This window comes from Nycticebus coucang, chromosome X, assembly GCF_027406575.1.
Source record: "Nycticebus coucang isolate mNycCou1 chromosome X, mNycCou1.pri, whole genome shotgun sequence".
Lineage (NCBI taxonomy): Eukaryota > Metazoa > Chordata > Mammalia > Primates > Lorisidae > Nycticebus > Nycticebus coucang.
The window spans coordinates 54,577,040-54,593,103 of NC_069804.1; the positions used below are offsets into that span (position 1 = coordinate 54,577,040).

Below are 16,064 nucleotides of genomic sequence, written 5' to 3' on the forward strand. Positions count from 1 at the left end.
GCTTCAGTGGGGCGGAGCAGATGAAGATGAGGGCTGAAGTCAAAAAAGAGAAGAAATGAGGCCAAGGAGAACTGTCCCATTACAGGCGGCTAAAAGTTGGGCACAGAGGAGAGAACAGCAGTTAGGGTCAATCACTAAAAATGTACAGCATGATGTGAAGGATTGTTAAGGTGATGACATTAAGAACAGGAAGAGATAAAACGTCAGGTTTTGTTTTTTTTTTTTTTTTTTCAGTTTTTGGCCGGGGCTGCGTTTGAACCCCCCACCTCTGCCATATGGGGCCGGCGCCCTACTCCTTTGAACTACAGGCGCCGCCCGAAAACGTCAGGTTCTTAAGGAGTATGAGGTTAAAAGACTAGAAGGTAAAAGAGGATGACATCAGAGGATGGTAATTATGCCGGCAGGGACCTAGAAGACGACCTCTGTGATGGGGAGGAAGACATTAGATACGCTATGAGAATGGACATTAAGGACAAGACGGTGACGTCAGGGACCAGAAAGAATGAGAGGGAGAAGCTCCCTATGCGGAAAGGAACAAAGACAGCTCGATTGGTGAGGGGATGCTTGACGTCAGGGTGCACCTATCGCACAAAAGTTGCCGCCATTTCCAGAAGCACCCAGAAAGTACCGCTCCGTCAGATCCGCCCCACCACCCCCCCGCCGACCTCAGCCAATGAGCACACACGCCGGAGCGTTTGGGCGGAGATTCCCTGACGTTTTCGCTACATAGGCTTTATAAGTCGTCCTTAGGCGTCACTGCTTCCTTATTCTTCTTGCTGTTCGGTACTCGATAACTGTTCTATCCTTCTACTCTTTGATTTCCAGGTAAGCAGCTTATGTCCTGCAGAGTAGCCATTCCTCGCTTCACACATTTGCCGCGCTGTCTGGAGTGGGGGGCATGAGTGGGGCGAGTAACGGCTACTGTCACGAAGTTTTGGGCTTCTCCGGGACAGGCGGGTCTCATTTCTGGAGGTGAAACATTTCGGACTGTGGGAGGCTGGCGCGCTGTATTCAGGTGCGAGGGATACCGGGAGGGGCTGGCGACATTGGTAGCAGCATTGACCACGCGACAGCAGATAGTCCGCTGTACCTTTTATCCCACGTGACCGCAGCCATCTTGTTCTGTTAGCGGAGGGGAACACCAGAGTATACTGGGCTTGCGCAGTGACACGAAATGACGGGCTTGGCGGCAGAGAATGTTCTGGGCATGTGCAATCGTGGCCCGAAATGGCGGCCGCCTAAAGTCAGCTCCGCAGATTCCTCGCCTTTCGGCGTTCCTTTTTAAGTTCTGTTTACTCTATATTGTTTCTTTTGTCTATTTACTGTGAGCCTCTCCCCCCTCTCTTAATCTTTTTTTCCTCCGTACCTTTTTTTTTTTTTTTGAGACAGTCTCACTGTGTCGCCCTCAGTAGAGTGCCATGGCGTAACAGGTCACAGTAACCTCAAATTCTTGGGCTGCCTCAGCCTCCCAAGTACCTGGGAATACGGGTGCCCGCCACAATGTCCAGCTATTTTGTTGTTATTTATTTATTTATTTATTTTTTTAAGAAACAGAGTCTCACTTTATCGCCCTTGGTAAAGTGCCGTGGTCACAGCTCACAGCTCACAGCAACCGCCACCTCCTGGGCTTACGTGATTCTCTTGCCTCAGCCTCCCGAGTAGCTGGAACTACAGGTGCTCACCACAACGCCTGTTTTGTTGTTGTTGGGTATTTTTTGTTGCAGTTTGGCCGGGGCCGGGTTTGAACAGGCCACCTTTGGTATATGGGGCCGGCACCCCATCCACTGAGCCACAGGTGCTGCCCATCTTTTTATTTTTATTTTTGAGACAGTCTCAAGCTGTCGCCCCTGACTAGAGTGCTGTGACATCACAGCTCACAGCAACCTCCAACTCCTGGGCTCAAGCGATTCTCCTGCTTCTGCCTCTCAAGTACCTGGGACTACAGGCGCCCACCACAACACCCGGCTATTTTTTGGTTGCAGCTGTTATTGTTCGGTAGGCCGGGCTGGGCGCCTTAGCCGCTTGAGCCACAGGCGCCGAGCCTATTTATTTTTGTTTGGCAGGCCCAGGCCGGGTTTGAACCCGCCAGCCCCTGTGTATGTGGCTGGCGTCCTAGCCGCTGAGCCTTTTCTCCATACTCTTCCCACAGGACTCTAGTTCACTGCCATGTCCTCTGAAGAAGGGAAGCTCTTTGTGGGAGGGCTCAACTTTAACACCGATGAGCAGGCGCTGGAAGACCACTTCAGCACCTTTGGGCCTATTTCTGAGGGTGAGACATGGACCAGACCTATTAAAGCTGGATGAGAGGAGGGGATGAAATGAAGCCTGAGACCCTTTCATTTCAAGGAACTTGAAGGGAAAAGATGAAGGCTGGACATCATACGTCAGGCTTTCAAATTCTCTTCCTAAGCCCAATGTGTGGATTAAGACTAGAGAGAACCTGATAATTTTCCAGATTGGTAGAGTGAGTCTATTCTCCCTACCTGTCTCCACCCCCTTGATTGATCCATTTTTCTCCATCTCCTTTCCCTTCCTCAGTGGTCGTTGTGAAGGACCGGGAGACTCAGCGATCCCGTGGTTTTGGCTTCATCACCTTCACCAACCCAGAGCATGCCTCAGATGCCATGAGAGCCATGAATGGAGAGGTGAGGTCTCTTATCTGCAGAGGGGCCCTGCCCCCCTCTGCCACTTCTTCCCTTCTTTCTGTTTTTCCCTCTGTGTCTGCTAGGGGCACCGTGGCCACCAAGCCCCGCAGTGCCCACTCACAGGAGCGTGACTGCCTTCTGTTCTAGGGGGTGGAGGGCAGCGGCAGACAGAGCCGGGCTGCCTGGGAGGCGACGACTGGTCCTGCATGAGGCCGAGAAGCCACCTGTGGATGGTTCACCTGCCTTGGGCTTAGGTAGTAGAGTCTGCAGACCTGTGGGCCTGGCCCGGAGAGGACCTCGTGAGTCTTCTGGGATGGACTCTGAAGCCTCAAACCAAGAGAGGTGTTTATCTAGCCCTTAATAGTTGGGCAGCTTAGAGGAGTGGGGAGGAGAACTCGGCCTGAGTTCAGTCAAGATGTAAGTAGTGGCAGGGGGAACATGGTGGATTCAGGTTATTTCATGGGATTCTGTAGCTCCTGATGAAGCCATTCTGGTCAGAGGAGCTTATTCTGGAACATGGCACCCAGATCCTGGTGCCCAGCAGAGATTTCTGGACTCTCGCCCACCTGCCCATGTCCCCTCACTACTGCCCTGACTGACTGCCAACCCATCCTCCTTGTGTCTCCCTCCCACGCCTAGTCCCTGGATGGTCGCCAGATTCGTGTTGACCGTGCAGGCAAGTCTGCCCGGGGAACCAGAGGGGGTTCCTTTGGGGCCTATGGGCGTGGTCGCGGCTACTCTAGAGGTAAGTGCAGTGGTAGGTTTGATCATGGGGTGAGAGGGAGAAGTCACCTATTAGCGGCCTGTGGACAGATGCCTTGTAAATATTTTTCTGCCGTAGGTGGTGGGGATCAAGGCTATGGGAACAGGTATGACAATCGACCTGGAGGATATGGATATGGATATGGACGGTCCAGAGACTATGGTGGCAGGTAGGTAGCCAAGGACCTGGGGTATTCTGCTATTGCTTCTCTCTTCTGAAGAACCTAGATGACTGGGTGTTGACAGACATCACATCTTGGTACTGCTAGCATATGTGTAAAACAAGTATGAATCTTAATGTTTTGAGTTATGTAAAATGCACTATACTGTCATATAATTGCAACATGGTAGATGATGTGTGTTGACAGTACTGTGTTGGTTAATTAGCTCTATATTGCTTTAACATGTAATATGACCGTACTATATAAGCCGTGTCACAAAATTGTTTACCACATGATACTAATATAATTTTCTGTTTCATGCCTATAAGATGTGACATATATGGTTATTAATATTAGTGGTATGTAAAACTTTCCTCTCCTCAGAAGCCAGGGAGGTTATGACCGCTACTCAGGAGGAAATTACAGAGACAGTTATGATAACTGAGATGAGGCATGCACGCATACTGTAGGTGAGGCTGGATATTGGTACTGAGCAGATCCTGTTTGTCAAGCCCTGTTGTGTCCCTCTTACCTTTTCTTCTGGCCAGACTGCCCCCCATTTCTGCTGCCCTATGTACCTCAGCCAGCCAGCCCACCAACCACCATTTCTAAGCCTCCCTTGCTCTGTGGTACATGTCAGAGCTAGTCTGCTTGGAGGAGGGAGGGGTCTGAAAACCCATCTGTAATCTGCTCTTGGGCGAGATGGACAAGTGTCTCTGTTGTCCAGCCCTTGGCATCTTTATCAACTCTGGGAGTTAAGCATGCTGTTGTCCTCTTCCTTCCTAACATCACAATTCTTTCTCTTCTTAATGTCCTCAGATGCACAAGGAATAACACTTGTTGATCCAGGATCATCCTTCCAGATGGCTGTATAATAAGATTTTTGGAACTGCACTGAAACATCTGTTTTAGTACACCAACTTCTATTTTTGAATTGCTCTCTCGAAGTAGATAGATAAAGCCATTTTAGAAAGCTCTATGTTTTTAATTTTTTTTCTCCCATTTAAAGACAAATTTTGGGACATTTGTAGAGTCTGAGTATTTTTCCTCTTAACCAATTTTTTGTTTGGGCTCTCAGGATTATTGGTTTTGGCAAATTTAGCCAGACTTTTTTTTAAATAATGTAATAAAAAATCGAAGTAGTATCTAGGGACATTTTACAAACATGTATACAATGTTTATCAGGGTTGGGAAACAATTTCTAAATGTACCTGTAAAAAATATGCTCCAAGATCATGATTGCCTGAGGGTGTTTTTTATTCAAGTTTACCAAACTGATCATATATTAATAGAAGAGCTTCTTAAAAATGTTTATAAGTCTCATTTTTTTTAAATACTGGAAGAAAATAATATTCTGTGTCTGAGTGTTTAGGATATCCTTCACAAAACATTAAACAGATAAAACCTGAAAACTTTTTTTTCTTTAAGTTTTTCTTTGGTCCTAGAAATCATTGATACGATAGTGCTTTTTCTTTACTCAATCCACTTAGCAAATAAAATATAAACATCAGGAGGTTGGACACCTGGGAAAAATTTGGTGGGGATGGGTGAGGACTGCCAAAAGGATAGAGGTTTCCTGAAATGGTCTTTTGGTCTCATTGTCTAATTAGTGTTTGAATTGGAATCTCCCTAACTTTTTTTTTTTTTTTACGTTCCACATTTTATTTACATTTTAAGACTAATTTTAATCTCAAAATCACATCTCCATACGCCTATTTCCTTTTTGTTGACTTCACTTAAATGCATGGTTTGTTAAACAAAGACTATAAACAAATACTTACCATGTCTGTTACATGTAACACACAGGAACAGCTCTTAACAGAAACTCATCACCCCCCCAACATTTTATTGTAAATACAGGTATCAAAACAATCCTGAATATATTTTTCATACTACTGGTAGTAGCACCCACACTGCTTCAAAAATTAACACAATTTGCGACAATATTCATTATACCTGCTACTTTAAACAATTTCAACTGCAGCTCTTTCACTAAGCAAGATGGATAAAGCATGCCATTTCTGTTTTTCCTTCTGGAGATTTTTACTTTTCAGAAACACATGCTTCCACTGCCATCTGATACCCCTCTTCACACTTTCATCTTGTAAACCTGAATTCTATTTAGAGTATATTCCAGGTTTATGTTTAAATGACAGTGCCTTAATAAGAGAAAAAAAATACTGCATTTTTCCTCTTGTTACCTGAAAGCATACTGGGTGTACATATATTAAATATATTCTTACAAATGTCCAAGTCATGTTTACCAGGTGAAATTACTTAATGTGTGGGTATTTTGCATTGTGATAATCAAGACATTAACATGAGTAAAAGGTGGTTGATTTAAGACGAGTTTGAGATCCACTAAAATTAATTGTATGTTTGTCCTGGTGGCTGTGGAAGCTTCATATTTTCTTTGGACATCATTAGACATCTTAGCTCTTGAAGTACAACTTTAATGCTATATGAATTTTGCCGTTTTGCTAAAACTGGTATGCTACGTGCATCCACCATGCCACTGGAATTATTTATTCCATTCATATTAATTTTTGTTACAAATCTAACTGATGGAGGAGCTTCTGGGTATTTAGGTCCACATTCTACTTTCAAGCTATATATTCTGTTTTCATAATTTGTCCTTGGTGGCCCAATAATCATGCCTGTCCACCTTGTAAATGTCGTATCTTCATCTTGAAGGCCCCAGCTAACTGTACCATCGCCTACTCCTTTTTGTCCTTCAAGTTCTTCCAACAAGCGAAAATTATGAGGAACTTTAACTCCTGTGGAGACCGCCATCTTATCCTCAGAATCTCCCTAACTTTGAGCATTAGGTGGGCACTCTTCCCCCCCCCCCCAGTTGTAAGCAGCCACTCTCAAGGTATGTTACAGAGTGGTGCCTTCCTCTGAAATGAGGGTTGGGGGGAGGTGCTGAAATCATCTTTGTGTATGACAGACCTGGATTGAAAATAGGGTTCTGGGCGGTGCCTGTGGCTCAAAGGAGTAGGGCGCCAGCCCCATATGCCGGGGGTGTTGGGTTCAAACCCAGCCCCAGCCAAAAACTGCAAAAAAGGAAAATAGGGTTCTAAGACCTCAGACAGGATTCAGATTCCAAGATTGAAATCTGGGCTCTTCTACTTCCCAGCTATTTGACCTTGGCTGAGTCATTTAACCTCTGCATGCCCCAGCCTAGGCTTTTACGTTTTCTGTGGTGAAGGGTAGAGTTAAATAGGGATCTGAAGCCATTAAGAAGACCTGACAAAGCTCTTAGTTTGGGGATTCAGTCTTTTGGTGTGGGTGATGAGATGTGACAATAGCCCTTCTTAGTTTTTGTACCTCTAGCTCTTTTTGAACCTTTTTTATCTCACGGCACACTTGAACCTATAGTTAAATTTCCACAGCACACTTAAATTAGTTGATCAATAAAAGATTTAAAAATATACTTATCATGCTTTGCGCTTCTTTCAAAAATAAAAATTTTCATGGCACACAGGTTGAAAATCGCTAGTCTAGCTGATCTTCGTCATGGTTCTCTCTAGCCATAGGTCTTTTGTAGCGGCTATATTGGGACTCTATGGGTGTTAACCTTTGTTGGTTCCAGTTTGGAACAGAAAAAAATCAGTATGTTCGTGGCTAGTATTGAGTCAAGTACTACCAGGTTGTAAACTCCAGGACATTATAAGTTGTCTTATTCGGTTCATGGGGCATTAATTCCTATTCTGGAGGCCTCCCTCCTGAGTCCTTTTCAGTCGTGAATTTGCTTTTGCAGGTGGATGGAGAATTTACCGTATTTCTGATTGAGTCAGGCACCAATTATGGGGCAATGTGGCTAACCCCACTGGGTGGGTACTTGGTTTGAGGAGGCATTTTATCCTGGGCTTTTGGGGAGCTAAGGCTTTTAGAAGATGCTTTGTGGTAATCTCTGCCAGGGAGGACCTATCTCTTTCCTGTTAGTTTGCTCAGAGGAAAAGGACCCCAGAGTGCCCACAGTCTTCTATGGTGCTACAGTATTGACCAATGAAGTTATACAGTAAAGTCAGAGTCCCATTTAAAATGCTTCTTAGTCTGCTTTGGTTTCTCTCCCGCATCCCACTAATGTATATGCATTCCCAAACACTAAAAAGGCTTACGTAATATATCCTGAGGCCTGCAAAGACTAAACATGGTTTGCAAATTTTATTTTAGAGTCCTGGATCTTAACTATACCAATGGTCTTTTCCACATACATTGCACTAAGCCCTTTGCAAGGTCCAGAATAAATTACAAGAGATTGACTTTAGTTTTCAACTTTGCTTTTCTACCCAACCTGGACAGAAATTACTGTTTACAGACCCTGCTTCCTGGCTTAATTCCTCTGCCTTAGTTTCTTTTTGAGGCAAGTATGAAATAACGTTTATTGAAGAGAAAGAGGCTTGCAAAGTAAGGAAGATTACAAAGCAGAATATATTCACCATAGACAGTGAACAGGCCTCCACTGCCAGGGCAATTAGGCAAAGAGGCCTCTGCCTCAGTTTCAACATGGGTAAAATGAATATAAAATCCACCTCAGGGCCCGATGCCTGTGGCTCAAGCGGCTAAGGCGCCAGCCACATACACCTAAGCTGGCGGGTGAATCCAGCCCGGGCCCGCCAAACAACAATCATGGCTGCTACCAAAAAATAGCCGGGCGTTGTGGCGGGCGCCTGTCATCCCAGCTACTTGGGAGGCGGAGGCAGGAGAATCGCTTGAGCCCAGGAATTGGAGGTTGCTGTGAGCTGTGATGCTACAGCACTCTACCCAGGGCGACAGCTTTTGAGGCTCTGTCTCAAAAAAAAAAAAACATCTCAGGTTGAGGGCATTAAATGTAAAAGGTTACAATCTGGCTAGGTCCCTAATGGTGCCTCCACACCCTGTTCCATACTCTGGATTTAGGGGAGGGGAAAATTTTAGAAAGCCTTTAAAAATAAGTTGCTCTGAAATTTTCAGGTATAGACTTGGCGTCCGTAGCACAGTGGTTCTGGCATCAGCCACATACAAGGCTGGCGAGTTTGAACCCAGCCCAGGCCAGGTAAACAACAATGACAACTGCAACAACAACAAAAATAACCGGGCGTTGTTGGGGTGGGGGTAGGGCTGTAGTCCCAGCTACTTGGGAGGCTGTCAAGAGAATCACTTAAGCCCAAGAGTTTGAGGTTGCTGTGAGCTGTGACATCATAGCACTCTACCGAGTGTGGCATAGTGAGACTTTCTCAAAAAAAAAAGAAAGAAAGAAAGAAAAAATTTCAGGTATATAAAAAGCATATTGGGCTGGACACAGTGGCTCACAACTCGTAATTCTACAACTGGAAAGCTGAGGAAAGAGGATTGCTTGGAGCTCAGCTGATGCCATGGCATAAAAAAAAAAAAAAGGCATATTGGATGATAATCAGTAGCCAGTGTTCCCACCATTCTTATCTGTTTATCAAGACAACCTGCCTAGTTGCATTACAAGTATTTTCAAGACTTGACCTAAGGCTTTTCATAAGCTTTACTCAGTGGGAATATGCATACAGTTTACTGCCCTGGAGCTTCTGGGGAGTGGGTGTTTCTTGTTGGTTTGTTTGTTTTAGGAGACAGTCTCACTCTGTTGCCCAGGCTAGTGTGCTGTGGCATCAGCCTAGCTCCCAGCAACCTCAAAAACCTGGGTTCAAGTGATCCTCCTGCCTCAGCCTCCCTAGTAGCTTGGAATACAGGTGTCTGCCACAATTTGTGGCTAGTTTTTCTATTTTTAGTAGAGAAGTGGTCTTGCCTTTGTTCAGACTGGTCTCACTCCTGCGCTCAAGGGATTCTCCTGCCTCAGCCTCCCAGAGTGCTAGGATTACATGCGTGAGCCATCGTACCCAGCCAGGGAGTGGGTATATAAAGTATATACACAAAGTTTAGGCTTCTAAATGGTTAGAAGCAATTTGTACCATTATTATTATTTTTGAGACGATCTCAAGCTATCGCTCTGGGTAGAGTGATGTGGCATCATAGCTCACAGCAACCTCAAACTCTTGGGCTTAAGCATTTCTCCTGCCTCAGCTTCCCAAGTAGTTGGGACTACAGGTGCCCGCCACAACGCCCAGCTATTTTTTGGTTGTGGTTCTCATTGTTGTTTGGCAGGCCCATGCTGGATTTGAACCAGCCAAGTCTGGTGTATGTGGCTGGCGCCCTAGCCGCTGAGCTACAGGAGCTGAGACTGTACCATTATTCTAAATAAACTTTTTTTTTTTTTTTTTTTTGTGACAGAGTCTCAAGCTATCACTCTGGGTAGAGTGCCGTGATGTCACAGCTCACAGCAACCTCAAACTCCTGGGCTTAGGTGATCCTCTTGTTTCAGCCTCCCAAGTAGCTAGGATTACAGGCATCTGCCATAATACCAGGTTAGTTTTTTCTATTTTTAGTAGAGATGGGGTCTCACTTTTGTTCAGGTTGTTCTTGAATCCTGAGTTCAAGCAGTCCACCTGTCTCTGCCTCCCAGAGTGCTAGGATTACAGTCTTGAGCCACTGCATCCAGCACCCTCGGTAGAATGCCATGATGTCATAGCTCACAGCAACCTAAGACTCCTGGGCTCAAGTGATTCTCTTGCCTCAGCCTCCAAAGCAGCTGGGACTAGAGGTGCCCACCACAATGCTTGGCAATTTTTAGAGATGGGGTCTTGCTTTGGCTCAGGCTGGTCTTGAACTTTGTGAGCTCAGGCAGTCCACCTGCCTCGGCCTCCCAAGTGCTGGGATTACAGATGTGAGCCACTGCACCTGACCATAAGCATTTCTTTCTTTCTTTTTTTTTTTTTTTTTTTTGTGCTTTTTGGCCAGGGCTGAGTTTGAACCCACCACCTCCGGCATATGGGACCGGCGCCCTACTGCTTGAGCCACAGGCGCCACCCCATAAGCATTTCTAATACACTGTTGAGTTAACTTATTTTGTCCTTATCCATTTTACTCATGTTATACTGAAGGCTAGAAAATCAGCATATGAGTAAATTTGAAAAAGTAAAGGGGCGTGACCTACGTAAGGAACCATTTGTTTAAAAAAGTGGAGTAGCAGAGTGGTTTAAAGGCAGGAGTTGCAGGGGCAGCCTGCTGCATTGAAATAATCCAAAGTTCATGAGACCTGCTAGCTTATACTCCATGATATCCAAAGTGCACAATGCATAAAACAGATAAATAATTTGCTACTTAACCTAAAGACCAATGTATGTATTGATATCCCTAGTTTGTCTACAATGAGGTTTAACTCATACAGAAACTTTAGGGAACGTGCCTACTTGAGAAAGGATACACACCTAATCATCACCCAGCAGACTCCTTTTTTCTTGATAGTTCAAGCAGATACATGGAATTTTTTTTTTTTTGAGACAGAGTCTTACTTTGTCACCCTAGGTAGAGTGCTATGGCATCATAGCTCACAGCAATCTCAAACTCTATGGCTCAAGTGATCCTCCTGCTTCAGCCTCCCAAGTAGTGGGACTACAGGAGCCCGCCACAATACCTGGCCATTTTTTTAGAGATGGGGTCTCACTCTTATTTAGGCTGTTCTTGAATTCTTGAGCTCAGGCAACCCACCTGCCTCGGCCTCCCTGAGTGCTAGGATTACAGGTATGAGCTACCACTCCTGGTCAATATTTTTCTAAATGCTTAAAATTACATCTGTAAATATTCCTATTGTAAGATAAATTAATATCTCAAGCTTGTTTAGCAAGTCTTTTCTTGATAGTTATTTTTTGGCATCATTTTTTTTGTTAATTTCCCCTCTACTCTTTTGAGGTGTGATTTAGAAAAATAGTGTATATTTAAGGCATACAATAGGATGTTGATAAGTGTAAGATTTGAAAAGATTACTACATTTGAAAAGATTACTATGGTCAAGCTAATTAACACATCCATCACGTCACATAGTAACCCTTTTTGTGTATGTAATGTGATACATGATCTACGCTCAGCAAATTTTAGGTATATGGTGTGCTATGCTGTATGTTGGATCTCTAGAACTTATAATTGAAAGTTTGTATTCATTGATCAACATTTTCCCCAGTCCCTAGTTTATTACACATAGCATAATGTCCTCCAGGTTCGTACATGTTGGAAATGGCAGGATTTCCTTTTTCATGGCTGAATAATAATTCTATTGTGTATATATGTATGTGTGTGTGTGTGTGTTTATCCATTTATCTGTCACAGACATTTAGGTTTCCATATCTTGGTTATTGTCAATAATGCTGCAATGATAATGGGCATGCAGATACCTCTTTGAGATAGTGATTGCATGTCTTTTAGAAATATACCCAAGGAAATGGGATTGCTGGATCCTGTGGTAATTTCATGTTTTGAGGAACTGCCATACAGCTTTCCCTAATGGCTATATAAATTTACATTCCTATCAACAGTGTACAAGGGTTGTGTATACTGTGTAATCCCTTCAATTTAGGCTGGGCACAGTGGCTCGAACCTGTAATCCTAGCACTTTGGAAGGCCAAGGCAGGTGGATTGCTTGAGCTTAGGAGTTGGAGACTAGCCTGATCAAGAGAGAGACCCCATCTCTAAAAAATTGGCCAGGTACTGTGATGGGCTCCTGTGGTTCTAGCTACTTTGGAGGCTGAGGCAAGAGGATCACTTGAGCTGAAGATTTTGAGGTTGCTGTGAGTTATGATGCCACGACACTCTACCAAGGGCAACAAAGGGAGACCCTGTCTCAAAAAAAAAAAATTCCTTCAACTTCATTCTATTTCAGGATCACTTTGGCTCTTTGGGGGTCTTTTGTGGATCTATATGAAATTTTGGATTTTTCTTATTTCTGTGAAAAACGCCATTGGATTTCGATAGAGACTGCATTGAATCTGTAGATTGCTTTGGGTAGTGTGGACATGTTAGTGATCTTCCAATCCATGAATTCAGGCTATTTTTCCATTTATTTGTGTCTTTAATTTCATTCATCAGTGTTAGGTAGTTTTCAGTGTAGTCTTTCACCCCCTTGGCTAAGTTTATTCTCTTTTATTTTTATTTATTTATTTATTTATTTTTTGAGACAGAGCCTCAAGCTGTCACCCTGGGTAGAGTGCCATGGCATCACAGCTCACAGCAACCTCCAACTCCTGGGCTCAAACGAGTCTCCTGCCTCCACCTCCCAAGTAGCTGGGACTATAGGCACCCACCACAAACCCAGCTATTTTTTGGTTGCAGCCGTCATTGTTGTTTGGCAGGCCTGGGTTGGATTCGAACCTGCCAGCTCAGGTGTATGTGGCTGGCGCCGAGCCAGTTTATTCTCTTTTAATGCTATTGTAAATGAATCATTATCTTGATTTCCTTTCTAGATGGTTGGTTGTTAGTGTATAGGAATCCAACTCATTTTTATGTCGATTTTATATCCTGCAAATTTACCAAATCTTTTTATGCTAATAATTTTTATTGTTAGAGTCGTTTTTTAGAGACAGAGTTTCATTTTGTTGCCCTCGGCAGAGTGCCAGGGTGTCACAGCTCACAGCAACCTCCTGTCTTGGGCTTAGGCGATTCTCTTGCTTCAACCTCCCGAATAACTGGAACTACAAGGCGTCCATCACAACACCTAGCTATTTTTTTGTTGCAGTTTGGCCAGGGCCAGGTTCGAACCCATCACCCTTGGTATATGGGGCTGGCGCCCTACTCACTGAGCCACAGGCACCACCGCCTTTTTTTTTGTTTAAAGACAGTCTCACTATGTAGCCCCCAATAGAGTGCAATGGCATCACAGCTCATAGTAACCTCAAACTCTTGGGCTTTAGCGATTCTCTTGCCTCAGCCTCCCCAATAGCTGGGACTACAGGTGCCTGCAACAACGCCTGGCTATTTTTTATTGCAGTTTTCATTGTTGTTTAGCAGACCCGGGCCAGGTTCGAACCCGCCAGCCTGGGTGTATGTGGCTGGTGCAATAACCATTGTGCTACAGGCACCAATCCTTTGAGTCTTTAGGGCTTTTTATATATAAGGTCATGTAATCTGCAAAGAGAAAGTTTTATTTATTTATCTATTGCTAGGACTTTTAGTGCTACATTAAATAGAAGTGGTCAGCATGGACATCCTTGTCTTGTTCATGAGCCTAGAGGAAAAGCTTTCATTGAGTATCATGTTGGCTGTGACCTTGTCATGTGTGGTATTATGTTGAGGGTTACATCCCTTCCGTATCTAATTTGTTGAGAGTTTTTATCATGAAAGTATGTTGAATCTTATCAAATGCTTTTTCCACATCTATTGAGATGATATGTTATTTGTTCTTCATTATGTTAATATGTGTATCACATCCTTTTAATGTGCAATTGAATTGTTTGCTGGTATTTTTTTTGAGACGGAGTCTCACTCTGTTGCCTATCTAGAGTGCCATGGCCTCAGCCTAGCTCACAGCAACTCAGTGAGCTCAAGTGATCCTCTTTTTTTTTTTATTTTTTTTTTGTAGAGACAGAGTCTTACTTTAAGGCCCTCGGTAGAGTGCCCTGGCCACACACAGCTCACAGCAACCTCCAACTCCTGGGCTTAAGCGATTCTCTTGCCTCAGCCTCCCAAGTAGCTGGGACTACAGGCGCCCACCACAACGCCCAGCTATTTTTTGGTTGCAGTTTGGCCGGGGCCGGGTTTGAACCTGCCACCCTCAGTATATGGGGCCGGCGCCCTACCTACTGAGCCACAGGCGCCGCCCTCAAGTGATCCTCTTGCATAAGCCTCTTGAGTAGCTGGGACTATAGAATTGTGCCTCTATACCTTGCTAATTTTTTTTTCTATTTTTAGTAGAGATGAGGTCATGCTATTGCTCAAGCTAGTCTTGAACTCCTGCGCTCAAGGGATCCTCCCAGAATACTAGGATTACAGGGGTGACCCACCACACCCTGCCTAGGATTGGTATTGATTGTTTAAATGTTTGGTAGATATCTCTTTTGAAGCCATCTGGTTGTGGAATTTTCTTTTTTGGGAGCTGTTTCATTATTGATTCAATCTCCTTACTTGTTATTGATCTGTTCAGATTTTCTGTTTCTTCATGATTTAGTCTTGGTAGGTTATATGCCTCTGGGAATTTATCCATTTGTTCCTAGGTTATCCAATTTGTGTATTAGTTGTTCATAGTAGTCTTTTTTGATCCTTTGTATTTCTGTGGTATCAAATAAAATGTTTCCTTTTCTTTTTTTTTTTTCTTTTATTTTTTTTTGAGACAGAGCCTCAAGCTGTCGCCCTGGGTAGAGTGCCCTGGGTAGAGTGCCATGGCATCACAACTCACAGCAACCTCCAATTCCTGGGCTCAAGCGATTCTCCTGCCTCCACCTCCCAAGTAGCTGGGACTACAGGCACCGCCACAATGCCCAGCTATTTTTTGGTTGTAGCCATCATTGTTGTTTGGCAGGCCGGGCTAGATTTGAACCTGCCAGCTTAGGTGTATGTGGCTGGCACCTTAGCTGCTTGAGCCACAGGCACCGAGCCAAAATTTTTCCTTTTTCATTTCAGATTTTACTAATTTAGTCCAGGCATGGTGGCTCACGCCTATAATCCCAGCACTCTGGGGGGCTGAGGTGGGCGGATTGCTTGAGTTTGTGAGTTCGAGACCAGCCTGAGCAAAAGCGAGACCCCTGTCTCTAAAAAATAGCTGAGTTGGCTCGGTGCCTGTGGCCAGCCACATACACCAAGGTTCGAACCCAGCCTGGGCCAGCTAAAAAACAATGACAACTGCAATAAAAAAAAAAAAAAAAACAGCCAGGCGTTGTGGCGGGCACCTGTGGTCCCAGCTACTTGGGAGGATGAGGCAAGAGAATTGCTTAAGCCCAAGAGTTGGAGGTTGCTGTGAGCCGTGACACCATGGCACTTTACTGAAGGCAACATAGTGAGACTCTGTCTCAAAAATGAATAAATAAATAATAGCTGGGTGTTATGGCAGGCACCGGTAGTCCCAGCTACTTGGGAGGCTGAGGCAAGAGGATTGTTTGAGCTCAGGATTTGGAGGTTGCTGTGAGCTGTGATGCTATAGCACTCTACCAAGGGCAACAACAAAAAAATGATTTTACTAATTTATTTTGTTTAATCTTCTCAAAAAACCAACTCTTAGTTTTGTTAATCTTTTCTACTGTTTATCTCTGCTCTGATTTTATTTCCTTCTTTTTTTTTTTTTTTTTTTTTTGAGACAGAGCCTCAAGCTGTTGCCCTGGGTAGAGTGCTGTGGCATCACAGCCCACAGCAACCTCCAACTCCTGGGCTCAAGCGAGTTTCCTGTCTCCGCCTCCCAAGTAGTTGGGACTACAGGCACCCACCACAACGCCCAGCTATTTTTTGGTTGCAGCCATCATTGTTGTTTGGCGGGCCCAGGCTGGATTCGAACCCAACAGTTCAGGTGTATGTGGCTGGCGCCTTAGCCACTTGAGCCACAGGCGCCGAGCCTTTTATTTCCTTCTTTCTGCCTACTTTGGGCTTTTTTCTTTTCTAGTTCCTTGAGTTATAAAGTTAGGTTGTTTATTTGAGATATCACTCTTTTCTTAAGTAGGCATTTATCACT

The 16,064-nt window shown here is 44.3% G+C and overlaps 2 protein-coding genes across 4 annotated transcripts; one reads left to right on the top strand and one right to left on the bottom strand.

Annotated features, from left to right (window-relative positions):
- The first annotated feature begins 700 nt into the window (after positions 1 to 700).
- Positions 701 to 4,799, top strand: RBM3 (RNA binding motif protein 3). Of its 3 annotated transcripts, none has more exons than XM_053579292.1 (7): positions 701 to 825; positions 2,150 to 2,269; positions 2,539 to 2,645; positions 3,285 to 3,390; positions 3,487 to 3,577; positions 3,953 to 4,038; positions 4,388 to 4,799. In XM_053579292.1, exons 2-6 carry the CDS (start codon positions 2,167 to 2,169, stop codon positions 4,011 to 4,013), a joined length of 468 nt encoding a protein of 155 aa, XP_053435267.1. In that variant the 5' UTR covers positions 701 to 825; positions 2,150 to 2,166; the 3' UTR covers positions 4,014 to 4,038; positions 4,388 to 4,799. The 3 variants fall into 3 exon arrangements, with proteins under 3 accessions (XP_053435267.1, XP_053435270.1, XP_053435269.1); XM_053579295.1 differs by having other exon boundaries at positions 791 to 825; positions 3,956 to 4,038; XM_053579294.1 differs by lacking the exon at positions 701 to 825 and having other exon boundaries at positions 2,130 to 2,269.
- Positions 4,800 to 5,113: 314 nt separating this feature from the next.
- On the bottom strand, positions 5,114 to 7,037 carry LOC128577198 (ubiquitin-conjugating enzyme E2 variant 2-like). Its single transcript, XM_053579296.1, has one exon. The coding sequence runs from the start codon at positions 6,359 to 6,361 to the stop codon at positions 5,936 to 5,938; it is 426 nt and encodes a 141-aa protein (XP_053435271.1). The 5' UTR covers positions 6,362 to 7,037; the 3' UTR covers positions 5,114 to 5,935.
- Between the last annotated feature and the right edge of the window lie 9,027 nt (positions 7,038 to 16,064).